General features: G+C 51.6%; 2 protein-coding genes across 8 annotated transcripts in view; both read right to left on the bottom strand.

The window, feature by feature from the left end:
• The window catches only part of ALPK3 (alpha kinase 3), a 50502-nt gene extending 46339 nt beyond the window's left edge, over window positions 1-4163 (bottom strand). Inside the window, exon 1 of the mRNA XM_075558036.1 lies at window positions 4021-4163. Within this exon, the coding sequence (XP_075414151.1) occupies window positions 4021-4163 (143 nt within the window). The remainder of the gene's footprint in view (window positions 1-4020) is intronic.
• A 15325-nt stretch (window positions 4164-19488) lies between these two features.
• Window positions 19489-26356, bottom strand: part of ZNF592 (zinc finger protein 592) — a 64008-nt gene continuing 57140 nt past the window's right edge. For 6 of the 7 annotated variants that reach the window (XM_075558035.1, XM_075558032.1, XM_075558029.1 and 3 more), the window contains 5 exons: window positions 26180-26339; window positions 25779-26066; window positions 25444-25556; window positions 24742-24877; window positions 19489-23346 (listed from right to left, as the gene is read on the bottom strand). In XM_075558035.1, the coding sequence (XP_075414150.1) occupies window positions 22831-23346; window positions 24742-24877; window positions 25444-25556; window positions 25779-26066; window positions 26180-26339 (1213 nt within the window). In that variant the 3' untranslated portion in view covers window positions 19489-22830. The remainder of the gene's footprint in view (window positions 23347-24741; window positions 24878-25443; window positions 25557-25778; window positions 26067-26179; window positions 26340-26356) is intronic. The other variant, XM_075558034.1, reaches the window with a different exon arrangement.

Genomic DNA, 26356 nt, shown 5'->3' with positions numbered 1-26356 from the left:
TCCACTCCTCACCCCCGGGGCCTTCACTTTGGTCCTCCCTTCTTGAAAAGCCCTCCCTCCTTCCTTCTGCTCCACTAAATCTTGTCCATCTAGCCTTCAAATCTCGCTCCTTCGTGGCTGTAGGTGCTAGGTATCAAACGAGTATTGGCCATCTTGTGGAAAGAAGCACAGGAGAGGGAGAATGGAAAGGGAAAACGTCTTTCAAACAGGAAGGGTCTTGCCCCCCCCCCCCCAAAGGGAGCTGCTGCTCGAGTTTCAAACACCCTCTGGAGGCTGTGTGGGCAGAACCTCTAACCAACACCATCAGTTCCTAACTGAACTCCCCTTCGTCCCTCCCTCGGGGCAGAGATATTTCTACTTGGTTAGGTCCAAATTTCTCCCCTGGGAAGGAACGAGCTGGTCAGCTCTCTAATTTGGAGAGAAAAATAGCAGGTTTCTCCTGAAAGTGGCAAGGGTCGGAGCATAGGTAGTGGCCTTCCCCCCCCACCCCACTCCCCCCAGCTCTCAGGCTGACATGCTCTGCTCCTGGCCCTGTCGTCCTTCCTGTAGCACTCATGGGTGGTTAGCCAGGCCAGGTCCTGCCTGTGCCCTACTGAGATCAGAGCGAGGTTCAGGACTCCCATCCGGGCATAGGGGTAGTGTACCCCATTTACTGTCTCTGAGGAAGTAAAAATCAAAGACATCCAATGTTGGGGGCACAAAGGCCTTCAAGAGTTCGAATGCCACTTTTATTTTACAGAATAGGAATTCTTGAAGGAAAGGCCTCCTTGCATAGAGAAGAAATGTGGGCCTGGGGAGTCGGGGGCAGGACTGCCATGGAAGCTGTGGGCCTCCAATCCTTGACCACCTTCATCTATTCTGAGGCAGAAAGGCCCTCAGAAACCCTGGCCTGATACTTTCGTTTCCCTGCCCCTCTAGATGACCTGCCTGACCCAAGTAGAGCAGTAGAGGTTACCAACCTGTTTACAGAACATCACAGGCTCTGCTGCTCCTCTGAAGCCACCTGGGCCAGGCATCCAAGAAATGAGAAGCCAGGGACTTCTGGAACTTTTGAATGGCCCTCAGAAGCAAGTGGTTCTTTAGTGCACGCTAGCTCATGGCACCCACCCATGGGGGGAAGTGTGGTAGTCGGATGATGTTGTGTCAACTTGGATACATATGAAAGTGTAGGGATGGAACCCAACCTGTCAATCAGGTCACAGCCTGATGATACCTCCTAAGAGGTGTGGCCTTCTGGTAAGGAAGAAACTGGGAACCTCCCTCTCTCTCTACCCCTTTGCCTTCCTGCTTGCTAGGACTCTGCCTGCCTCCAGGGACCCCATGTGAGCCACCTGAGAGAGGTGTCGGCTTCCTGACATGGTCCCCCAACCTTGGATCCACAAGACTCTACACTCATTGGCCTGTGATCTTCCTGTATTCCACTTCGCTTTACTGCCTCGTCAGCCTGCAACTATGTGAGTCTGAAGAGGCCCTGAGCTTGTATTGGACTAATGGGCTTGAGTTGGACTAGATTGGACTGCCTTCTTGACGTACGCTTACTCCCTGATATAAGATTCTTTCTTAAACATCTATGAGTGTCACTGCTTTTGTTTCTCTAGACAGCCCAGCCTCACACAGAAAGTGTAGCACCAGAGGCTAATGACCTAAGAGACTGGGACTTTGGTCTGGTGGGACTATCTCCCTGTCTGAGCACTGATCCCAGTGGGTATCCGGTCATATCCTTGAGCTGGTTGTGGACTAGAAACTCCTCTAGAGACCAGGGCTCCCAAGTGCAGCACCAAAGTGCAGCCCCCCTTCACAAAGACCCAGCAGAGGGATACCTCAAGAGCTCTATGATAAAAATATATTGAGGTACACTTGGAAAATATCAGAGGCCAGAATGAATGTAGACAAGGCTCCCCTAGCAGTCAGGACCCCAGGATCGTAAGGGTGGCTGGAAACACAGGGACTCTGGTGTACTTTTTGCAGGGCTGGGGTGGGGGCAGCTAGGGATCTCCTCGGTGGAGCTTCTTGCTCTCTCAGCTCTGGGACTCGCCCTGTCCCAACAGCTAGTGGGGATGTTCTGAGGGACACTGGACTGTGTGGTTACTGCCTTCAACAAAAGAGTCAGGCTTGGCTAGAGACCTGGGAGCTGTTCCCTCTACTCTGTTCCCACATGCAATTCCATTCCCTCTTTAGCCAGAGGCTTTTTCTAGGAAATCAGATTCTCCGGTGGGAGTCAGTGGCCAGCTAGCAGGAACAGAAAGAGAGAAAAAAAAATCTGCATGGGCAAAACACAGCCCAGAGTTCTGGGTTAGAAAACCCCTTTACCCACTGTGCCTACCATGACCCCACTAAGGCCTTGATAAAAATAGTCTCCTTTTAAGAATATTTCCATATAAGTCCACAACTAAACTAGCCACTTGTGGCCCCACTCTAGCTCTCAGGCTAGCACATTTTTCTGAGCTCAACCGGGTGTGTAATTAAGATTCATCTCCCACACAGTTGCCCAGCCAGGCAGCCCCACTAGCTGCACTCTCCCCATAGCCTCTGGCCTAAAACTCAGACTCATCCACTCCCCATCTGCTTTGTTTTTCAACCCCCACCCTTTCCCCTCTCTCCCTTCAGTGCTGCTGTCTCCAAGAAGGGCCCTGCTCAGACCTCTTGTACTGACAAAGACCAGACTGGAGAGGCAGAGAGCAGATGAGTCATTGAGCCAAGCACGAGACAAGTGTGAGCCCTCCCCACCCCTGACCCCCAGAAAGGATGTCACCAAGGATTGGCAATAAATGTCCCCAGTTCATGTTAGTCTCTCCAGAGAGCCATGCTTAGGAGGCAGGGGCCTTCTTTGCTGGCAGTCAGGGGCCTTACAGCATCTGACTCAGTCACTAACACCAGCTCTCAGCCCTGCCTCAGACATGTGACACCATTTGACGAGTTTTATGCAGAAACGGTTCGTGTTACATCTGAACTTTCCCAGCTCCAAGGTCAACAGGACTCGCCAAACCACGAGGAAGTGCCCTAGGCTTTTCCTTAATGTCCTTGAGGTGGGTTTTCATTATTATAATTATTTTTAATTTTATTTTTTGTAGTCGTTTTAGGAACAGAGGACAAGAGGTCCAGAGACAGCTTTTCAGAGCGGGGGCTGTTTTCCACATAATCCTGAACAAGCCAAATTCTGCAAGTTCTGGGGCGATGAAGCAACCACTATCCCAAATGGCCAAACCCTCCTATTTCTTTGTGGAAAACCGGCACCAGAGTCGGAGGGGAAACTGAGCTGTCCAGAGGTGGCAGGAAGTGCCCATCTCCATGGCAACACTCACGTCTGGGTGTGACCACGTGCCTTTGAGTGCCTCTACAGTCTGTGGGTAGCCTAGCAACCCCAAACAAAGCCTGCACCCCTCTTCAAGCTCTTAAAAGGAGTAGCAAGGGGCTCACCAGACCCCTCCTTGGCTTTGCAATCCCCAAATGGAGGGCAATTGGCTCCCTCAGAGCTGTGAGTGCTTCATCGAAGGCATCACCAGGCAAGGCCAATAATAGCAGCCCATCCCAGCTCCCACAGGGGTCCAGGAAGAAGACCAAAGGCCGGGCCAACTAGGCACCGACTGGGGCAGGCCTATTTCTTCTTGGTGCACCCCCCACCCCCCGCCCCCGGCACCCCGCCTTCGCAGCTGGGAGGAATTCAGCCGCTCTGCCTTTCCTTATCACCAACTGTGGCATCCAAGTCCCGGGAGCAGCGGGGTGTGGGGTGAAGGGTGCCGATGGCCACCATGGGCAACAGGCGAGGCGGGGGAAGATCAGGTGAACCTTCAGGGTCTCCATCCCTGGATTCACCCTCAAATGGAGCCGGTCGCCTCTACAGGGCCGGGCCTCAAGGCCGGGAGGGCTGGAGGGGCCATCCGGAACTGGAGCAAGGCCTCCGGCCTCCAGGCTCTGAGAGCTCGCGGGCGCCGGCCCCCCAGCCCGGGCCTCCAGAGCCCCGCGACGCCCGGGCCCCACGACGACGCGCCGCCTCGGCCAGGGCCCCGTGCCGCGACTCACCTGGTTTCGGGGCGCACACTCAGCAGGTAGCTACGGCTGGCCGGGCTAGGGGTCCACACAGGTCCGTCGTCCTCGCTGTCGCCCCCAGTCCCGGCCCGCAGGCCTGTGCCCCACTCTCGACTCAAGACCCTCCGCGACCCCATGGTGCCGCCGGCCCCTGCCCCCCTTCCAGACCCCTGCCCCCCGCGGACCCCTGCCCTCGGGTCTCCGCCCGCCGCCGCCGCCGCCGCTGCTGCCGCCCACTGCTGACGCGCGCCCCTATTTATAGCCCCGCGGCCCGGCCGGCGTCACCTGCTGCTGTCCCTCCCCCGGCCTGCCTGGGCGAAGGCGGCCGCCGAGGCGCCCGGGGGCGCCGGCCCGCAGGGGCCCGTCGGCCTCGCGGGCCCGCCCAGGGGCCGGCCACCGGAAGTCCATTCATTCCCGCCGCCGGCCGCGCCACGTGCGCGAGCTCGGCCCCCGGCCCGGCCCCGGCCCGCGCGCCGTCAGGGTGGGCGCGCCTCTGGGAGCAGGGCGGCCTGCCCGCCGGACGGGTGGACGCGGACAGGCCCCCCGCGCCAGCCTGCCTTCCCCGCGCGCGCCCCGTCGCGCAGGCAGACGAGGCAGCGCCAACTCTGCCCGCGCCCTGGAGGGGAAAGCAGCGGGGGCAGCCTGATGGGCCAAAGCGGGCAGGGGCGCGCTAGCACCTGCTTGGGAGCTTGGGAGAGATCCAGCCGGGAGGAGCCAAAGGACCCGCCTCCGCCCCCTCGGGTGGCTGGGTCAAACCCACGTGACCTCAGACCCTGGGAGCCTGAGGCGCCTCTGATACATAGCTGGTCGTCGGCTTCTCCAATATCCTACATAGTTTAGGGACTCCGTGCACACTTCTAGACTAATTGAACCTCCTTCTCCAACCTTGGTGGTATACTGGTTACAAGTGAGGCTGCTAACCACAGGGTCAGCAGTTCGAAATCACCAGCCAGCCCCTGGGGAGAAAGATGAGGCTTTCCACTGCTGTAAAGTTACTCCAGAGGCAGTTCTACCTTTCTTATAGGGCTGTGATGAGTTGGAACAACTCAATGGCAGTGAGTTCGTTTCTTTGGCTTTTCCACCCTTAACCTGTCAGTTCCCAGCATGTGAGGGGGAAATGACTGAGTGCCCAAACTCAGAAAATAGATTCAGTTATTCACTACCTGGGCAGGGCAATAGCAAAGCACTGCCCTAAGCCCGGTTCTAGACATCCGGCCTAACCACAGTTGATTTACCCATCCTTTTTTTTCTTCTCCAGAGAGCCCTCATGCACAGGTGAGATACTGGGCTGTTACCTCAAGGTTGGTTCAAACCCACCAGCAACTTTGTGGGAGAAAGATGAGGCTGTCTGCTCCCATGGAGACTTACAGTCTTGGAAAAGCCTGTGGAACCGTTCTCTGCCCTATAGAGTCTATGAGTCCGAATCAACTGATAGACAGTGGGTTTGGATTTGGTTTACCTTCTCCCGCATCCCTGAGAACACCCAGAAAAGGCCCAAGGCTGAGGAAGTGGGGGCAAATGGGCACAAGGGTAAGCTGATTCGTTTCTGCTTTCTTCTGGTTTGGGCAAAATGGTAACCCATGTCACAGAACAAGTTGTATAGAAATTGTTCAATGAAAACCTAACCTGGGCGAACTTTCACTGAAAACAAAATATAATTTTAAGCACACAGTATTGCTATAGTAGAAATCTTTGTTGAACAAACACATCAAAACATGAAGCAATTTTATCTCAATCTATCCTCCATCTGGGTCCAGACGCTTTTGGGGGCGTTGTTTTCACCTCTCTAGCCTCTCCCAACGAATTCTCTGTTCTTCCGTTTATGAGAGGAAGTCAAAGTGCCGCTCTGGGGGCTCCAGCTTACACGGGCCCAAGTCCATTCCAAACTGTGTTTAAACCTGTCTCCGTGATCAGTGGGTGGCTGCAGACAAGTTCTCTCAGTAATGCATTCGTCTTGGTCATGTTAGGGCACCTTCAAAAAAGGAAAGTCCAATCAAAACAGTGGCTCCCAAGCACGTCTGCTGGACTGGTTAAATTCAAGACAGAAGATCTGCTCAGGACTCTCTCACTCTCTCTCTCACTCACTCACTCTCTCACTCACTCATTCACTCACTCACTCACTGACTCACTCACTCTCTCAATCACTCTCACTCACTCACTCTCTCACTCACTCACTCTCTCAATCACTCATTGACTCACTCACTGACTCACTCACTCACTGTCTCACTCACTGTCTCACTCACTCACTGTCTCACTCACTGTCTCACTCACTCACTCACTCTCTCACTCACTGTCTCACTCACTCTCTCACTCACTCACTGACTCACTCACTCTCTCTCTCAATCACTCTCACTCACTCACTCACTCACTCTCTCACTCTCTCACTCACTCATTGACTCACTCACTGACTCACTCACTGTCTCACTCTCTCACAAAAAAAAAAAAAGGAAAGAAGATCTGCTCAGAAGGTTCTCCTGACTGTTTAAGTCAGCAGTTCACAACCTGTGAGTCATGACCCCTTTGGGGGTCAAACGGCCCTTTCACAGGGGTTGCCCAATTCAGAACAGTAGCAAAATGACAATGATGAAGTAGCAATGAAAATAATGTTATGGTTGGGGTCAGCACCACTTGAGGAACTGTATGAAAGGGTCGCAGCATGAAGGGGGAGAACCACTGGTTTAGGGGGATGCCACAGGAGTAATCTCGATAGATGTCCTGCAAAGATATAGGAGATTGTGGGGCTTAGTAGGAGGAAGTTTTAAGAACGTTCCACTGGTGAGAAAAAGGTCAGGAAAGTTGCACTGAGAAGTTTTGTCCCCATTATTATAACGCACCTGCGTATTCTTTGAAGACAGCAAGAGCTGCTGGGTGAGAACGACATTGGCAAGCCTTGCTCCTTCCATCTCACACCCCTGATCTCGCCCCTTTAAGCCTTTTTTGTCCCCAAACTGAAAAGAACATTTCAAAGGAACATGATCTGAGTCCTTCAAAGTTGCCAGAACTGCCATTTTGGCGTGGTATAAATCAAAGAGCACAAAATCCTTCAGGGAGGGCTGTTGTTATTGCTCGGTGCCATCAAGTTAGCTCCGCTTCATAGTGACCCTGAGTGCAACAGAAGGAACCACTCCGCAGTCCTGCCCCTCCTCACACCTGCTCATCAATGCAGCCCCTGTCAGTCCATCCTGCTAAAGGTCTTCCTCGTGTCTGCTGCCCCTCTACTTTAGCAAGCATGATGTCCTGCTCCGGGGACCTCTATCTCCTCATGACATGCCCAAAGTACACGAGACAGAATCTCACTATCCTTGCCTCTAGGGAGAATTCTGGCTGTACTTCTCCCAAACAGATCTGTTTGTTCTTTGGGCAGGACATGGTACTTTGAATACTCTTCACCAGCATCATAATTCAGGTGCGTCGATTCTCACTTGGCCTTTCATATTCAGTGTTCAACTTTCATATGCATATGAGGCGACTGAAAATATCTTGGCTTGGGGAAGGGCTAGAGAGATGGAAACAGCACCTTCAGAAGTGTGTAGACCCAGATGGGGATGTTAAGCAACGATAACTCCGTACTTTGATATTTTTATTGAATAAAGGTTTATATTTCTTATGGCTATACTTTTTTTACTTACCCTTATATAATACATCAAATGGTGTGACTCTGAGTTGACCTCTCTGTCTTGAATTTCTGGTCAGGAAATCCGAGTGGCATAGTGGATTATGTGCTCAGCTGCAAACCTCAAGGTTAGCTGTTTGAAACCATAAACTGCTCTGTGGGAGAAAGATGAGGCATTCTGCTCCCATAGTGACAGGCTCAGAAAATGACAGCTGCAGTTGGTTCTGCCCTGTCCTAGAGGGTTGCTGTGAGAGGAATCAATGCCGGTGAAGAGCAGATAGCCTTGGAAGCCACTGTGTTTTTGTTTTTAACTCAAGTTTGACTTTCTTTTTTTAGTTAACCCATCTTATTGGGGGGCTCTTATAGATCTTATAACAATCCATCATTCAATTTTATTAAACACACTTGTACATATATTGCCATCATCATTTCCAAAACAAATTTCCACTTGAGGCACTTTTCCCCTCCCTCTACCACCCACCCACTGTCGTGAACCCTTGATCAATTATATATTGTTATTTTGTACCTTACACTGTCTGTTGTCTCCCTTCACCCACATTTCTATTATTTGTCTCCCTTGGTGGGTGGGTGTGGGTATGTTATATATTCAATCTTGTGATCAGTTGCCCCTTGCTTCCCCCTTCTCTCCACCCACCCTCCCCCTTACCCTCATGGTATGGCTACTCCCGCTACTGTACTTAAGGGGATTATCTGTTTGGATTCCATGGGTCAAGAGCTCTTATCTGCACCCATGTACGTACTCCAGTGTAGCCGGATTTGCAAGGTAGAACTGGGTCATGATAGTGGGGAGGGGGAAGCATTCAGGAACTAAAGGAATGTTGTGTGTTTTGTCAGTGCTATATGCACCCTTGTGCTATATGCACTCTTGTGCTATATGAATCGTCCCTTCCTTTGACCCTTCGGTGGGATGTCCAATTGTCTACAGAGGGGCTTTGGGTCTCCACTGTGACCCCCCTCCTTCACATCAATAAAATTGTTTGGGGTATTTTGATACCTGATCCTGTCAACAACTTGTGATCACACAGGCTGGTGAGCTTCTTCCAATGTGGGCTTTGTTGGGAAGCCACTATTTTAACAGGACCTTTTTTTTTTTTTTTTAACAACTGTATTACTGAAAGGACTTGTCTGTAGTTACCCAATGAGTGCAGAGAAATGTTTATCTGGAATAAAATGGCGCGTGCCTGAACCAGAACCCTGTAGCAATACGTTTTCCCTGTGTTCTAAAAGTCTCCCATGTGCCCACTCCTTTTGAGAGTGGGTCTTCTCCGACTGTGTGCTTCCATGGCAATCGCCATTCCTCCATGATTCCAGGCTTACATCAGACATGATGCCGACAGAGGCAAACATCAATCGGGCCCAAGCTGTGCCAATTAAAGTTTGTCACTGGCATTTTTAAAACTGGACTGGGAAAGGATTTGAGTTCCCTGTGATAGGAAGCTGCCAACTGTGAGGCCCAAGCTTTCAGAAGCCATGTTGCCTGTGATGTGGGCAGGGTCACCTGCAGCGAGACAGACAGAGGCTGACCTGATACAAGAGAGGCAGAGGCAAGGGCACAGTGCCCTGATGGCCTTCAGGTGCCTTGCTGAAGTTGGTCCTGAGGTCCAGTCAGGTTGATGGTTCAACCTTCCCCTGGAATTTGGGTACCAAAGAAAGTCGCCTTGCTGAGACTCCAGGAAGATGGCGGCCAGATACCGTCTCCTAGCTAGAACTTGCCCGGACCCAGCCAGAATCCAACCCACTGGGCCTTATCTCTACTGTGTTTTTGTTGTAGTTGGGAGCGTTCTTGACTCTGCTATATATCTTTCTATATTTTTCAGTATATGAAATCCAGGTTGGGTTATAGAGGTATTGTTGCTAGAGACCGTAACTTGAATAAGGGCTTCTGGGAGGTATGGCAGGGGAGGGAGGGGATAAAGGGAGCTGATCGCAAGGAGTACAAGAAAGAAGAAAAGCTTTGACAATGACTGTGGCAGCAACTGTACAACACTGCTTGATATGACTGAATCAGGGAATGGCATGATGTCTGGATAATGTCCTGAAAAAATGATTTTGGGGAAAAAATACCAAGAAAAAAAGGTCTCCTTTCACTCCAACTACTTCCAATTAAGTGTCTATTGGTAAACTTATAAGGAGTCTTGGTGATGCTGTCAGTTAAGCATTGGACTGTTAATCACAAGGTCAGAGGTTCAAACTCATCAGCTATTATGAGGGGAACGATAGGGTCATCAGCTCCCACAAAAATGTACAGCCTCAGAAATCTTATAGAGGGTGGCTATGAACCAGAATGGACTTGGTGGCAGGGGTTGTTGGTATTGCGGTTTAGGTATTGGGCTGGTAACCTCAAAGTCGACAGTTCAAAACCGCCAGCTGCTCCTAAGCAGAAAGATGAGTCCGTGTATTCAAATGTAAAGATTTACAGTCTTGGAAATCCTATTAGAGCCACTATGAATTAGAATCAATTCAATGGCAGTGGCATTGTCTTATAAAAACCAATCTCCATTGAATCCATTCCAACTCATGGTAACCCCCTGTGCAGTAAACTACATCCGATCAGTCTTCAACAACTGACTTTTTGGAAATAGATCACTACTTCTCTTCCAAAGTGTCTCTGGGTGGACTCAAACCTCCTACCTTTCCATTAACCGCTGCTTGCACCATCCAGGAATTCCTGTTTTCTGATGGTGAGCCTAACTCCATTTCCTGGTCACATGCCCCAACATTGCTTGTTCTAGGCTCTCTCTCCTACAGTGCAAATATTGAAATTTCATCAGCTGTCTACAGGGAAGTTCTTCAAGTATTTGAGAGCAGCTTATATGCACACACACACACACACACACACACACACACACACACACACATACCACCCGTGTGTCAGAGAGTGACCGAGAGACGGGTCCAGTGAGCCTTGTCCTAAAGCAGTTTCACCTCTAAGACAGTGGAGACAGGTATATAAGCAAAATAGCCTGCCGGGCCAAATGTGCATCCAGGTACAGAGTGAATGAAGTGTCCGGAGTCCTCCAGCATAAAGCGATGGCTCGTTCTGCCTGGGAGTCTGGTCAGGGCAGTTTTACAAGGAAGGAATGAAGGAATGTGTGAGAAGGATTTTGAAAATTAAATCAGTGCTCTTCAAATAGATGGGAGTAAGGGGCAAGGGTGTACACCTGGGGTAGATAGAATATTCTGCGTAGAAGGAATCAAACCCATTGGCATTGATTCTAACTCCTGGCAACCCCACATGTTACAGAGAACTGAGCTCTGTGGTTTTTCATGGCTGTTAGCTTGATAGAAACAGATCTTCACATCCCTCTCCTACAGTCCCATTGGTAGGTTTGAACTGCCAACCTTTCAGTCAACAGTCAAGTGCAAACCACTTGTACCACCTGGTAGAGGGAATATGTGCTAAGACATGGAGTATGGAGAGAGGAAACGGCCTGCCATGCATGCCACTTGAATACCAGGGAGACAGAGTAAACTCGACAACATTGAGTTGATTCAAACTCATAGCAAACTTGTAGGACAGAGAAGAATCGCCCATTTGGGTTTCTGAGGCTGTACATTTTTATGGGAGCAGAAAGCCTTGTCTTTCACTCAAGGAGCAGCTGATGGGTTTGAACTGGCAGCCTTGTGGTTAGTAACTCAACGTGTTACAAGGGAGATGGGTAAGTAGAAATGAGTATAAGGCAGGGGCCATTTCTCTCATAACGTTGTATCTGGAACTACCATTTGCTGGTCACCCTCCAAGTGCTCAACTTGTATTGAGAATGGGGCCCCGCAGAGATAAGAGCAGGGTAGCCTAGAGTGGAATTAGCACCACTCGGTGTCTGGGTTGCACACATGAGCCCCAGCTATTTTTGGCAGCCACTTTATTGTATTGACTCATCAGCCTGCAAGTTTTCAGCAGAAACCACTTTGCCCAAATCGCCCTACTCCTGCTTGTAGAATGAAACCTTTGTTTTTTTCCCAATCCCAAATGTAGAAATTTACCTTTTTAGTTATTTTTAAAGTTAAATCTCATCTTCGTCTCATACTCCTTCCTCCTCCTTTGTGGATTTGAATCTTGTCACCCAGTGTCTGTCTCTCCCAGCTCCTTGCGGTCTGCAGCTATAACAAGCAGACTTCCTCGGCAGGGCACTTGGGGAGAGAGAGGTCGAGGAGGCAATCTCTTCCCTCGGACCTCAGGCTCTACCAGGGGAGCGAGGATATATAAAGACAGCCTTTACATAAAGACCCAAGAGCACTAAACAAGGCGTCTGGAAACTCAGTTTCTAATCTACTACGCAAGCTGGGTGGCCTTACTATCCCTGAGCTTCAGCTTTCTCCTCTGTGGAGGGCAGTGGGCACGCCCTTTATGCTGCTGAAGGTCAAAGCTGTTCATTCAGCAAGCATTTATTAAGTACTATATGCCAGGCATGCTGCCAGGTGCCGAGGGTACAGAAATGAATGGTCGCAGTCTCTGCCCTCCAGAAGCTGTCAAGCCTGAGGGAAGGGCAGAAAAGTCAAACAGAACCCCATAAATGCTCCGAGTGAGGCTTGTGCACACGGTGCTCAAAGAGCACAGTGAAATACACGCTCGGTTCTGCCTTTGGGAAACCATGAAACAAAGCAGTCAGTGTTGGCAATTAAATACGAGTCCTGATGAAGGCCGGAGGAATTTGCCGATGGTGCCAGGATCTCCTCTCTGGGGGGTTCTGACCTTCCTGGGGACCCAGAATAAACTGGGTGCTTTGGGTAGAAAAATCTTGGGCTACTGTTAACCTCCTTACACCCACATGAGCTGCTCCCTCCTTGTCAGTCGGCCAGTTTCCCAGAGCACCCTGCACCAACCTTGGCATCCCCTCATACCGAGGTCACATCAACGTGCACTGTCTCATGGAGTTTGCCAGCCTATACTCTTTAGGGTTTCTGGGCAACTCCCAACCAAAAATCCTTCCTCACCTCTCCATCCGTGAGGCCCTTCCTGGCGCCTCTTCTCCCACCCCGGCACATCCCGAGCTCCCCACAGACGCAGTGGCATGGACAATCTGGCAGCTGCACCTCCTCAGGGCTCTCACTTCATGGTGTTCCCTGCTGGTTCCTAACCCAGAATGTGGCTGCAGCCCATTGTTCTCACTCCCATGCTGACTAGCCCTGCTGGCCTCTTAGGTTGCTTGGCCATCTTTTTACTTTCCCCAAGGTGGCCTCTTCCTTTATGTAGTAGTTACATCATCTGGTGTCAATTTGGGATTTGAGAGGATTAAGAGTGAAGGGGTAGTCTAGTCTGCCAATCGGATGAGCATAGCTAGTGAGGCCTCTGTGTGCGCATGGCCTTCTCCTGAGAATTCTGGGAACTCCTGATTTCCTCCTTGGAGGCAGGAGACTCTCTTCTCACTCCCTGGGAGATGCTCTACTGACAAGACACATGGCACTATGCTGATAGACCCCCTGCCCTGGGAACTGGAGGAGCCACGTGGAGACCCCTGCCAGTCCCAAGATGCTTACAACGCCACTGGATCCAAAGACTTTCTACCCACTGGCCTGTGATCGTCCTGCATTCGGCGTCATTGCATGTGTCTTGTGAGTCTGAAGCAGACTTCATAGATTGGAATCGGACATATAGGCTAATAGCGGATGTATGGGCTTGGACTGGATGAGGATGCTTTAATGTACAATTACCCTTTATATGAAACTCTGTTATGCACATGTGAGTTTCTGTGGATGTTTCTGCAGTCTCCCCAGACTCAACACTTGTCCTACAGCAACTCTTCCCAACAGGATCCCAGGCTCCCTTCTGCTTTCCCACTTGCAATGTCAGCTGTCCAAAGCACAGAGAAGCGTGGACTGTCGGGCTGGATTTTCAACTTTGTAGGAGGACAAGCTATCTAGATGCTCACCAAGTCCCACTCACCTCTTCAAAATGTGCCTTGTTCCTCTTCAAAACTCCCGAGTCAGACTTCCAAGAAGACCCTACTGCATCCCGTCTTCCTGTCCTCCTTCCCAAAGCCCATGAACATGATCCAATACTTTCCCTGCCACCTGCACCCCCATTTTCCACTTCTCACTTAACTATGTACCCCATTTTCCACTTCCCATCACTAACAAACTTCTCAAAAAAGCCTCAGGGTAAGCAGTCAGGTTGTCACCCAGTCACCCAGTGATCGGTCATGAAAATGGGATCGTTGGCTTCCTGAGCAAGCCCAATGACAAGAGCTGAGTCATAAAGCCAGACCAGACACACCCAGCAAGAGTAGCCTGATGCCTGTCCCTGAGGGTAAACATGGATCTCCTGGGGGTCGGCGGTAGTCCCCGAGCCTCGGGCAGGGAGAAGTCTGAGTGACAGAACACGTGGCCCCAGCTGTTTGGGGAGACACCAGAGGGCAGAGCCAGTCCGGGCTCCAGGACTTGGCAGTGGCTCAGTACACCTCTACCTCTACACCACACTCCTGCCATTGCAATTGCTTGGGCTCTCCAGGCAACTTCTGTGGGAGGTCCCCCAGCACACGCGCATCTCCAAAGATGGAGCAGCTGAGCCCTCTAAGCAGCTCCTGTTGTTTTCAGGTAGATTTCCCATGTATTGGGTCAAATTCGATTCTGCCCTCTGAGGCCACCCAGAGGAAGCCTTTTTGATGCACTAGATCCACAAAGGTGTAAAACTACTGATCCCGAACGATCTCTTTTCTTCACGAAACAGCAAGCTCTTCAATAGTTCCCCGTGTGGGATGGCAGCATGCGCCCTGAATCATAGTGCACTCCCTCTGGCTGTGCCCACTTTGCCAGTGGCCTCCTTATGTTGTGTGGGGAGTGTGAATTTCCAGGGGACAGTGAAGTTCAACAAGCATCAGCCTCGCTCTGGGCAGATTATCAAGATGTTGGTTGGCTTGCTTTGGTTCTCAGGTTGACGCATACCAAAGTGGCCTTTTGTACAAGTTGCCACCCAACCGGTTGAGGTCAGAGGTCCATGGGAACTTCCCAATCAAGTGACATCAGCTTCCACTCCAGTTCCCACGTCACCAGACTTGTGATCCATTTTAGGCAGGCGACTGATAAAATGGTAAGTCAGTCACCTCTGCCAGGTTCCACTTTCTTGATTGCATTCTAAAGGAGGCTCTTAGTCCTGAGCACCACAAAGCAGCCCCAGAGCTCTGCTGGCCCGGCCCTTGCCCTCCCATGGGAACCTCCTGTCTTCTGCTGCCAGCTATCCTTCTTGCCTGCTTGGCTGACCCCCGCCTCCCAGCAGCTCCCACAGCTTCCGGCATGGGGCAGCTGAGCCCCGGTTCCTAGAGGGTGGAGATGCCAGGTTCCCGCTGCTCAGGGAGGAGCTGGCTACTCTGGCATGCTCATCTCCGGGGAACGGCCATGTGGCCACAGCTGTGCTTGGGTAAGTGGACACCAATTAAAGGATTACTGGCAACAAGAAGCCACCCCTGCTGCTGGTTTGATTGGAAGGGGAATTAGGGGCCCAAGTGCTGAGTTGGACACCCTCCCCAGCCCACCTGCTCCGATTCCATGCTAGACTGGTGGGGCTAGAAATGTAGGCCAAAGCCGAGCACTTTCCAGAATACGGCAATCTCTCGATGAGCGGGCAGCTCTCTGATCCAGGCTGCAGGCCCACAACACAAACTCTGCATGGTTCACTGAGCCCGTGAAAGGTTTCCCCCGATCCAGCACCCTGCTGGCGGTCACCCTGGATAAATGGGTCCTTTGCCTCCACTCCGAACCTTGTTCAAAGAACTCTTCGTATCTCAGCAGCTATCTCAGCGGCTTCTCATTCTTTCCCAAATGTTAGCAGGTCCCTCGGTTGTACACACCGTGCTCGGGCCTCACGGAAAGGTCAGCGGTTGCACACTGTCAGGAGTACCGCAGGGAAAAGGCCTGGAAGTCTACTTCTAGAAAAGCAGCCCCGGAACCCCCTAGGAAGCACAGGTCAACTCTGACTCACATGGCAGCAAAATGAGTCAGAAATGACGTGGCGGCAACTGGTTGTCGCAGCAGCTGCCGCAATGACTGCTCACCCAAGGCATGCCATTGACAAACTAAGTCACTAGGTTGTTTGTTGTTTTTCAACAGCTTCCCTGAACCCAACACATTTGCTGCTGATCAACCACACCCAATACACCTAGTGTACTTTCTAACCCACCTCCCATCATCCTCATCCCCACACACTGCCCTCCCTACAAGTGCCTTGTGTCCGGGTCTAAACTCTTCGACTTGCTCCTCCACAACTTTCTTTCCATTTCCCTACCACTGCCTCCCGCCCGTCTCTCCCTTTTCTATTTTAACTCTCATACAAACCCCTGCTGAAAAGGGGCAGTAGAGGGCAGAAGTGGGATCCTCGTTCTTAGGCAAAGGGCTTCCTAGAAAGCAACATCTACCCTCCTCTGACTCAGATGCCAAAATACTCAGTCCCGTGGGCAGAGGCTCCGATGGCAACATCCCATGCATGTACCTCTATGGACTAGAACATCCCAGTGGAGAATGGGACCTGGACACCGTGTGCCCTGGGATGTAAAGAAAAGGGAGGCCTAGAGTCTCATGAACGCCAGGCCAGGTTGAAGAGAAGCTTCCACATTCTTCCAATGTCGGTCGGGCATATCCACCTGCCCGCATTGCCAGAGAGAGAGGGGAGCTTAAGTGTTGGAAGTATTGGCACACAGATTCTAGACAATTGCTGTGTAATGTCGTGCCACCAATGAAATGAGATCTTGGCTACTGATCTAGCCACCTGAGCATTCAAAGTCAGGGGAGCTTTTCCCAGGTAAAACTGACTAGATGTTTGACCATATTCTCTTGCTCTGTTTTCCATATGACCAGTAATAGATGATAGATATAGACACTAAGTATTCATTTTAAAGGGTCAATGCATTAAACAATGAACTTGTCCCCTCATTTTAAAGGGTCAATGCATTAAACAATGAACTTGTCCCCAAATTCTTCCAGATCCAGGTCCCTAATGAAAAGATGACTAAAGATGTGAAGCTATTTGGGCATTAGTTCACACCCGGGACACCTGGACAAAAGCCAACATAAATAGGTATCCATCCAAAGAAGAACTAGAACTCTAGCTGACATGCAAACAGAATTACAATTAAAGTGCTATTGAGGGGGAAAGAGGAGCTGATTTCAAGGGCTCAAGTAGAAAGGTTTTGGAAATGTTGATGGCAACATATGCACAAGTGTGTTTAATACAATTGAATGATGACTTGTTATAAGATTGGTAAGATTCCCCCAATATAATGACTAATAATAAATTTTTTTTAAAGTGATACTGCTCAGGCAAATGTGTAGAGGCCAAAGTTTATTCATGGCTACCAGCCAGGAGTGGTGGGAAGGGAAGATGGGGAGGGTACTGCTTCAGGAGCCCCAAGTTCCTGTTAAACATGATGAAAACATTGCAAATGGATAGTGGTGATAGTTGTACAATATAAGAATGTAATTATTACTGAATCAAAATGTAATGGGCTATATATTTTTTGTTTTAAAATTTTCTATCATTTTATTGTGGTGGAATATATATTATTTATATAATATTGACATATTAAAATATAATAAATGCAATACATTTTATATTATAATTTACATATCATATTACTTATATAGCTAAATATTATATACATTATGGTATACTTATGTTAGATATTTATATTATTTATTATTCTTATATTTTACATATTCCACCATAATAAAAATAAAATTTAAGTTGTTAGAAAGGGTATCTCAATAGGAGGGGTTTTTAAATTATATACCCTATTACACTTAGTTTTTGTGTATATCTAAGCAAAATTAAAAGAAAAATAGCACCAGGAGTTCTTGCCTAGGGAAAAGCTCATTTATCTTGTCTCAGTCTGCAGGCCTGGGAAGATAAAATCAGCCAGGCTCCAGACCTCCTGAAACCATTACACACACACACACCCTGCCCCCTTTGACAGATGAGGGAAGGGAAGGGAGGGGAACGAAAGGAGGGACTGAGAGTCGAGACTGGGGCTTGGGGCTCGTGATGTCTAGTCACTGGGGTTCTCATCTTTTCTCAACACTGCCAGTGAGTTTAGTCAAGAAAAGTAGGGAAAAGCTCCTGAGGAAATAATTTTGCAGGAGCCCCCCCTCCCCCCCAAAAAAAACCAACATGCCCAAATCGTAGCTCTAAAGACTGGCAACGCAAGAGTTCATAGTGGAGGAGCAACAATTCGGGAAAGGAGGGTGAGGAGGCGAATGCCATCCATGTCACGGTGCCCACACACAAAAGCTAGGGCTGGTGTGTCTGCTCGACAGCAAGGGGACTTTTTAAAAGCTTGTGGTCGTTACATAATGTCATGTCAACCTGGAAGATATATAAACGTGTAGGAATGGTATTCAACCTGCCCATCAGGTCATACACAGGTTGATGGTGCCTCCATATGGGCGTGGTCTTCTCATAAGGGGGCCCTGGGACCCTCCCCTTCTCTCTCTGCCTTCATTCACACAATTCAACACCCTGGACCAACCTGTGATCTTCCTGCATTCTGCACCATTGCTTGTGACTGTGTGAGTCTGAAGAGGGAATTCTGGAACATTATCGGATTTAGGGACTTGAGTTGGACTGGACTGGGATGTTTTCTCGATTGTTAATCAGTTCTCGATATAAAGCTTGCTCTTCTCCATACATAAGTGCCACGGGATTTGATTCTCTAGTTCACCCGGCCTAACACAAAGCTATGTGCACAACACTCTTCTTTGCACTAATGAAGTGAGGAAATTAACTATTGGCCAGAAAAATGGTTAAAGAAACTAGATTGAACTGGCATGATGGAAATAAATGCAATTATTGAAAATAACCACTGAAAGGGCCATGTAGAAGCCTGGAAAAGCTTCCAGATCACAATGTGTAGTAGAAAAAGCAATGGCGTGATACAAAATGGCTATCAGCAGTTATGGTGACTCCCAGCTCTGCCCTTCCGAGCTACCTCAGGGACACGACTCAGCCGCTCCAGACCTCAATGTCACATAGCTCATGGGACAAATGAATCAAGGTAACAGAATAAATGTAAAGGGAGAAGATCAGGCATACAGAAATGTTCAGTATTAACCACTATTAGTGTAAGCTCACTACCATCAAGTCAATGCTGACCCATAGCGACCCTACAGGATAGGGTAGAACTGTGCCTGTGGGTTTCCGAGACTGGAAATCTCTACGGAGGTAAAAACTTCATCTTTCTCCCATGAACGGCTGATGGTTTCAAAGTGCTGCCCAGGTTGGTAACAGCCCAACACGTACCTTACTTTGCTACCAAGTCTCCTTATTTGCACCTCATATTCAGAAAGGCGTACACACAAGGATTGTTGGCAAAATAAACAAACACCACCCTCGTTGCAATGGTGGGGGGGCTCGACTCTAAGTTATGTGTGGTTTTTAATTTCTTAAAAAATGATGTCGCATCCTCTTCCAGTGAGAAAAGGGCATTTTAAACAGGGATCCACCCTTCCAAAATGAAAATTCCATACTTAGAACCTGGGTCTTAATCTCTGCTCCTTCCTCCGGAGGGCTCCAGGATTCACTGGGCCCAGCTTCCCGGGGCTGTTGTGGCATCTGTCGGTGACGAGGATGAACCGCAGCCCAAACCCCTTAGAAAAGACACACGGGGCACATGTTCTCAATCTAGACGGCCCTGTCATGATCACATCCAGACATTCATCTCAGGGCCAGAGAGCAACTGGAATAAATCTGACTTGCGCCAAATACTTCTGGAACCCCTACCGTGTGCTCTGAACTGCACTGGATGCACGTAAGAGTATCAGACCGGCCCGACCAGTGCACGGATTTGACAGTCTCCCAAGCAGTGCTGTATACATGAAAAAAGCAAGCTTCCGAACACTGGGTGTAGAATGCTACCATTTGTATTAAAAGTAGATATATAAATATACATATTTATAAACATGTAAATGCATAGAATTGCTCTGAGAGGATACACAAGATAAAGAACAGTGATTAACTCGGGGGCGGGGGCGGGGGGCTGGAGGTGGACCTCCAGGGGCAACGCTTACTTGCTTTTGTTTTTTGCACGATTTGAATTATTTTACCATGTACACGTATTAATTCTTCAAAAAGGTCCAAATAAAAAGTAGTAGCAGTCAAAGAAACTGGTACCAAACAGGGCAGAGGCTCCTCAGACGTGGGGAGGCCCAAGCGTTGCAGTGACGAGGCTACAACTGCTGGGTTTTAAAAAGCCAGACTTTCTCCATATGTTGAGGGAAGGGTTCTTCCTACATCAATCACCTTATAGCAACTCTGGGGATCAGGTTCCGGAGAGGGAGTCACTGGGAAGTAAACGCTCGTCATGGGTCAAGCCTTGGCGTCTTCCGGGAGGGGTTCCTTTCTCCCAGGGTGGGGGATCTCATCTGGCTCACTTGAGTTAGAGCAGAAACGCAGCCAGCATTTTCTCAGGGAGCACACAGCTGTGGGAAGGAAATCGCAGAAAGGTATTGGACCCTGAGGGAACCATGTGTTTGTTCCCTGAGGGCTGAAGCAGCCTTCCCTGGTCTGCCTTCAAGAGAAGGATGCTTTCCAGATGGCGGTGCAAGGCCCAACAAGAGGGGAACAGGAGGGAGAGACACCGGACAGGCGAGCACAGTGTGCGTGGCCCTCTTTGGGGTGATGAGGCACAGAGCCACTCCAGAGAGGCTGGCACTCGGAGGGGAAGAAAAGGGGTGGCTGGGTGGCTGCGGCCTGCTGACGAGCTGGCAGCCAGCCAGGGCCGCCTCCCTGCTCAGGCCAGCCTCCCTCCGCCAGCTGGAGACCAGGAGATCCCTCCCGGGATCAGACCGGCTTCACTTCAAATCACTGCACCGTTCACTCATGCGAAGTGGGGGTTGGGAGGGGGAATGGGGAGGGCGGGCAGGCAAGCGGGCAGGGGGAAGTGATTTAAACCCTCTGAGAGATAACTGAGAAAGAATTCAGTGAAAACCACTGAGAAGTATTTAGCAAAGCCACTGTCCTCACTGTTTCTAAATAATAGGTAGGTGTGCAGACCGATTCCCAACAGATGAGCAGCGTCCCTGAGTCTGATGCCAACCGGGTACATTCACTCCCTCCATGCCCGGAAGCCAAGTCAAACACTCCAGGTACATAGCGGTCTACAGACTAAGAAACGCTTCCCAGCACTCTCTCAAAAAGGCCCAAGAAGTGAGCTGGGGGTGGCGTGGGGGTGGGATATCACTAGCCATTTAGAAGGGGATCAACTTTGGTCAGGAGGGTCTGTAAGAGCGGGGTAAGAGCAGGCCCCAGGCCATGACCCAGGTTTCCGCATGAGGGGGTTGGCATTTTCTGGATTCCATGCTGTTCCCATCAAGGACATCTGTATGGGGGTGGTCACGCCTGAGAGTGCAGGATTTCCCTTCTGCTCCCCAGGGCTTCTACTGGCCTCCTCTAACCCTGTTATGAATGAATCCAGGGGACAGGGCTAGCATCCCACAACTGGAATCAGAGAAGGGACCCACAGCTAAGTCAGGTCAGGCGTGTGCCTGCCAAGAGACCTTCACAGAGCTAGCTCTGGCGGGGCAGGCAGCTGAAGCCAGGCCCAGTTTGACCCTGCTGCCAGCTCGCAGCCTCGCACAAGGCCGTAGCCTCTGCGCAAGGGTGGCAAGCCCTAACCTTGCCGGCTGCCATCAGCCTGTCCGCTAAAAACCTGGCGTTTACAAGAGAAAGAAAAACCTCATTTTCCTCGATTCTAGAAAGGCAGGACATGTTTATCTGACTTAATGATTTATCATTCATATTCAGTGCCTCCCTCAAATGATCAACCCATCCCCTCTGCTGCACTACGATCCTGCCCCAAGGCCTACCCAAGTCGGTCACTGGGCACCTTCACCTCGGCCTGCTCCGTGTGCTGCTGCAGGTCCCGACAAGGGCAGTGACCCACACTTCCTCCTGTCAGCAAAGATACCCCAGCCAGCTGACCCAATTCTGCCATACTGCCGGACCCCACGACCATGGCAGCCCCAGGGCCTCTTCAGCACTGGCAACACTGCAGAACCCACTCACCCTGCCCTCCCCTCACAGCAGAAGGCTCTCTGGCTGAAGAAAGATGGAAGAGCTCAGATAGGTCCTAGAGGCAGCCCTAGAGCTTAGGAAAGAGGCCTGAGATGACCCTTGGTCAGCACTAAGATCCACCCCACCCCACCCCACGACCTGTCCTCCCCTCCTCAGGATCTTTCCCGGGAACCAGAGCGACTAGGGCTCTTGGTTTCCTAAGTCTAGAGAGGTCATTCCTTGGCTGACCCCCCAGAGATGGGGCAGAGGAAGGGAAGTCTGGGAAAGACCCTTAGGCAGAGGAGTGTGGGACCAGGCTCACCTGAAGAGGAATACAAGAGCCTCCCTCCATGGAAAGGTTTTTATTTGAAATGTAGTCTGTGCAACACGAGTGTGTCCGAGAGGAGGAAGGGCTGGCCTGCCGGGAGCACAGCCTCGCCAATGGCACAGGAGCAAGGGGACAAATATCCCGTCTGTGTGCCCCCAGACCGCACTGGTCAGGAAGGCACAGTAGCCCTGCCCACCCCCCAACCTTCTGAAGGAAAGGAGGCACCTGGCTGCCATGCCCGCCTGCCTCTGCAGCACTCCCTGCTCTGCCCGGGCCCCCACTAGCACTGCCAAGTTTCACCCACCCACTGGGACACTGGCCAATTCGATCTCCAGGGCAATTTTGGGGACAAGGAATCAGAGAAGACAGAAGGAAGGACAAGGCAACCAAGGGCCCTCACTGGACAGCTGGGCAGAGCTCTCTGAGAGGGACTCGTGTGGGCACCCCTTGCTCCCCCTCTTCTCAGGCTCAGATAGTGGGAGGGGAGCTGGAGTGCTGGCGGCTGAAGGTAAGCAGAGCTCCCAGGAGCCCGCAGCTGAGGGCAGCCAGCAGGGGGCCTCCCAGAAGAGCACAGCAGCTGAGGGTCTCAAGCCAAGTTAACAGCACCGGGGCTGGGAGGACACCGACAAAGAACTGGGGTACCAAGAAGCAGCACAAAGCCATAAATAACAGAAGCAAATCCAGAGCTGTCAGGGTCCTGGAGCCGGGGGCCACTCAGCCCCCTGCAGCTCAGGGCAGACACTGCTCCAGGGCACAGCTGGCCTCACTCCCACCAGGGCAGGGCCTGTCACTTCCCATTGTCCAATGGTCAGTGGAGGACACTAGGGTGACACCCAACCTCACAGACTATGAAGCCTCTGGTCACATCTAAAGGGAGGGTGTGTGGCTATCCTGGTCCGGAGGGGCCTGTGGCTGACTCCAAGCATCCTGGGCACCATCCTCCTCAGGGGCTGGGCCCACTGATCTTGCCTCGGGTTCGGCCAGCAAAGACCCGCTAGCACATTCTTCCAGTCCATTCTCCCTGGTCTCCATGGGCACCGTCTCCACAGAGCCCACCTCAGGCTCTGCCGCTTCCGTCGCTGGCTCCACTACCTCCTCCCCGTCCTCTTCCTCCTCCTGGTCTCTCATCTTGTGGACGATGAAGAGATGGCGGCTGAGGGAGCCGGCCGAAGTGTAGCACAAGCCGCAGAGGAGACACTGGGCTGTGGAGTTGTCCGTCTGGTGCTGAGGTATGTGGCCCTTGAACTCGAGCCCCGAGTCTGTCGCAAAGCTACACTTTGCGCACTGGAAAAGGGACTTGTGTCTCTTAGGGGAGGAGGCAGCCATGCCATTGGAGGTGCCCACAGCGTCTACGGCTTCGCTTTTTCTTTTCAGATGGTTCACCTGGAAGGACACACAGTATAAGCAGAATCAAGACTGTCCTTGGTCCTAGACATAAGGCCCCTCTGGCACGATGAGTGCAGCCCGCAGGACCCCCAGCAGTCACCACCTAAGTTGGGGTCACCCCAGTCCCAAGCGCTGGTTTAGGTTTGTTTTTTTTCCTAAATGTAGCACATACATGAGAGGTACCCCATTCCGAAGAAGTGCACACGGTACAGAGAAAATCAGTCCCACCCCCCGAGGCTTGCAGTCCTGAGGAAACCATTTCACCTGGGTTTTGTAACTCCTGTACATGTACAAGCAGGCGCCCTGATGGTATAGTGGTTATGTGTTGGACTGCTAACTGCAAGGTCAGCAGTTCAAAACCACCAGGCGCTCCATGGAAGAGGAGGCTTTCTACTCCCCTCAAGAGTTTCAGTCTCGGAAACCCACAGGGCAGTTCTACTTGTCCAGGAGGGTCGCTCTGAGTTGGCATGCATTTGGTGGCAGTGGGTTTGCTTTCTGGTTTTGACACACGACAAAGTCAGAATGGCTGTCTTTTACAAAAGGACCCACTCCATGCACACCTCTCCTCATCCTGCTTTTTGCACTTAACAGCACGGCTTGTCCATGAAGGTGTACGCAGCATGTGTAGGCTCCACCCCACTGTGAGGATGAGCCATGAGGAACACTGAGTTGAATTCCATCATTGTCACTGCACACAGGGCTGAAGTAAACATCCTTAAACATGGCTCTTTGTGCCCAAGGCCAAAGACAGGGGACAGATAACTCCCTAAAAGCAGAAGAGTTGGGCCCAAGGATAGGTGCATCTTGGGAGCAAGGAAGGGAACAGCCGTACCTTTTAATCATTGACAGATGTTGGCAAGTGACAACGCAATCTCTCTGAGCAAAAGGGGCTATTTCCCCCATGCTTTTGCCAACTAGTTCCTCTCTCTCAATAGCCAAGAAAGTTCTGCGAATGGCCTAGAACTCCTGGCACCTCAGAGCTTTCCAGACAGGCCTACCTCCTAAGGAGCAGGAAGAGCTACAGCGAGGAGGGGGAACAGGGCAGGGTGGGAGGCATGGGGAGGCCAGGATAACATAATTCTAAGCCTGGCCTTCCCCATGATTGTGGCGGGGCAAGGGCTCAGTCAATGCTCAACACCTTCACCTAACAGCCCTGCCCCTCCAGCCTCTGCCTCATGGGACAGGATAGTGTGTGAGAGTTCTGCAGTGGTCTCGGAGCTAACAGTGACAGGGGACTGCAGAACCAAAGGCCAGGGAACTGTCAGCACTTCCCAGGAGGGTCACACAGGGCAAGCACGTTGCTCCACAGTCACAAGGACGGAGGGGCCCTACTGCCCTCCTAATGCTCCTGCAGCTCCCAGCCTCTGGAGCGGGCAGGGAGCCCACACTCACCTGAGGGAGAGGGCCACCTGGAGCTCTGACTTTGGACGTCTGGCTCAAGTCAGGGTTTCTGATACCATGCATAAGGCTGATGTGGCTCTCCAGGAGGGAGGGCCGAGGAAAGCTGGGGCTGTCTTCCGTGCAATACCTGCCAAAGCAAGGCCAACAAGGTCAGGGAGTTCTCGGGCCGTGGGGCCCAGGAGAGCTGGGCAGCCAGAGGGAAGTAGGAGCAGCTTCCAACTCCAGGCTCCCTCAGGCTCTTCACAAGGAGGCCAGGGGAAGAGAGAGGCTAGGCCTGAAGCCGGCAGACAGTCCCAGGGCTTGCCAAAGAGCATCCAGCCAGCAAGTTAGCCAAGGTGTCAGAAAACTGCAAGTTCAACTGTTAGTACCCTTGATACCTGGCCCCACACCATGGACTCACTCTCTGCTCCTTGGTCTCACTGCCCAGGGGTCCAAGTGCTGGGCAAGTGGTCAGCATGAAAGAGGCCAGAGCATGCCCCAAACATGACCAGACAGGGTGCTCAGTCACGCCATCATCCCTCCTCTTAACAAGTGTGGGTCAGCATGAGAGGGGGCACGGGATAGAGGGCCCTGGAGGCCCTGGCTTTTGACCGACTCGGTGCATTTCCCCAGGGAGAACTTGACTTTGTCGAGAACAGTCCCAAGGGGTTGAGGGCAGACTCCTGGTGAACGCCCACGTCTCCAGGGACTCACCCACAGGTGTACACCTTTTTCACTGTGTCGTGGTTGTTGCGGATGTGTTTGCGCAGGCTGTTGGGGGTGTGGAAGGACTGCTCGCACTGCCGGCACGGGTACCGCTTCAGCACCTAGGGGAGGCGTGGCAGGAGGCAAAGCATCAGCTCCATGATACAGCTCAGAGGACACCTTTCTCCTCAGCTGAGATGTGCAAGAAAGGCACGAGCCGAAAACCTCACCATCTACATACCATACCCACCCTGCTCCAGGCCACCCTACGTGGCCCCAGGAACCAGCTGCCACAGGGGCCTAGTCCCGGGGAGCCAGCTGCATAGTGTGGGGCCTACACTTACCCGCCCATGGCTCTTTTTCATGTGGGACACGTAGCTCTCCCGGTCGGGGACCCACTCCTGACACTCCTGGCAGGTCCAGCCCGTGGTCCTCAGCCGGGGCCTGGTTTCCGTCCTACGGTGGGCTTCTGACCTGCCCCAGCGACTGGAGGACAGGGAGCTGCCCCGAGCAGCCACACTCGTCGCTGGAGGCTCGGCAGGGACTCGAGAGCCAGGGCGGCTCGAGGACGTGTCCACTGAAGACTGGAGGCTTGACAGCTCGTCCAGGTTTCGGGGGACCCCATGGGTGCTCTGGGGATGGGGAGAGCGATTACTGACTGGGCAAGGGGAGAGATGCACAGAGTCCAACCCCCAGTCTGGTGCCCGCACCCTCCTCCCGGGCCGCTTGCCCCAGCGCAGCTTACCTTCACGTGCTGCATCAGCTCTGGCTTCTGCGGGAACAAGAGTGGGCACTCGGGGCACTTGAAGACGCCCACCTGAGCCTTGCTGGCATTCTGGTAAAAATGCTGCTGGAGGTGCCGCTTCTTGTTGAAGACCGCTTCGCAGGAGCACTTGTAAATGAGCCTGTGAGACAAGGCCGG

The sequence above is a fragment of the Tenrec ecaudatus genome, chromosome 9 (assembly GCF_050624435.1).
Source record: "Tenrec ecaudatus isolate mTenEca1 chromosome 9, mTenEca1.hap1, whole genome shotgun sequence".
Lineage (NCBI taxonomy): Eukaryota > Metazoa > Chordata > Mammalia > Afrosoricida > Tenrecidae > Tenrec > Tenrec ecaudatus.
This window is presented reverse-complemented; position numbering and strand designations above follow the sequence as displayed.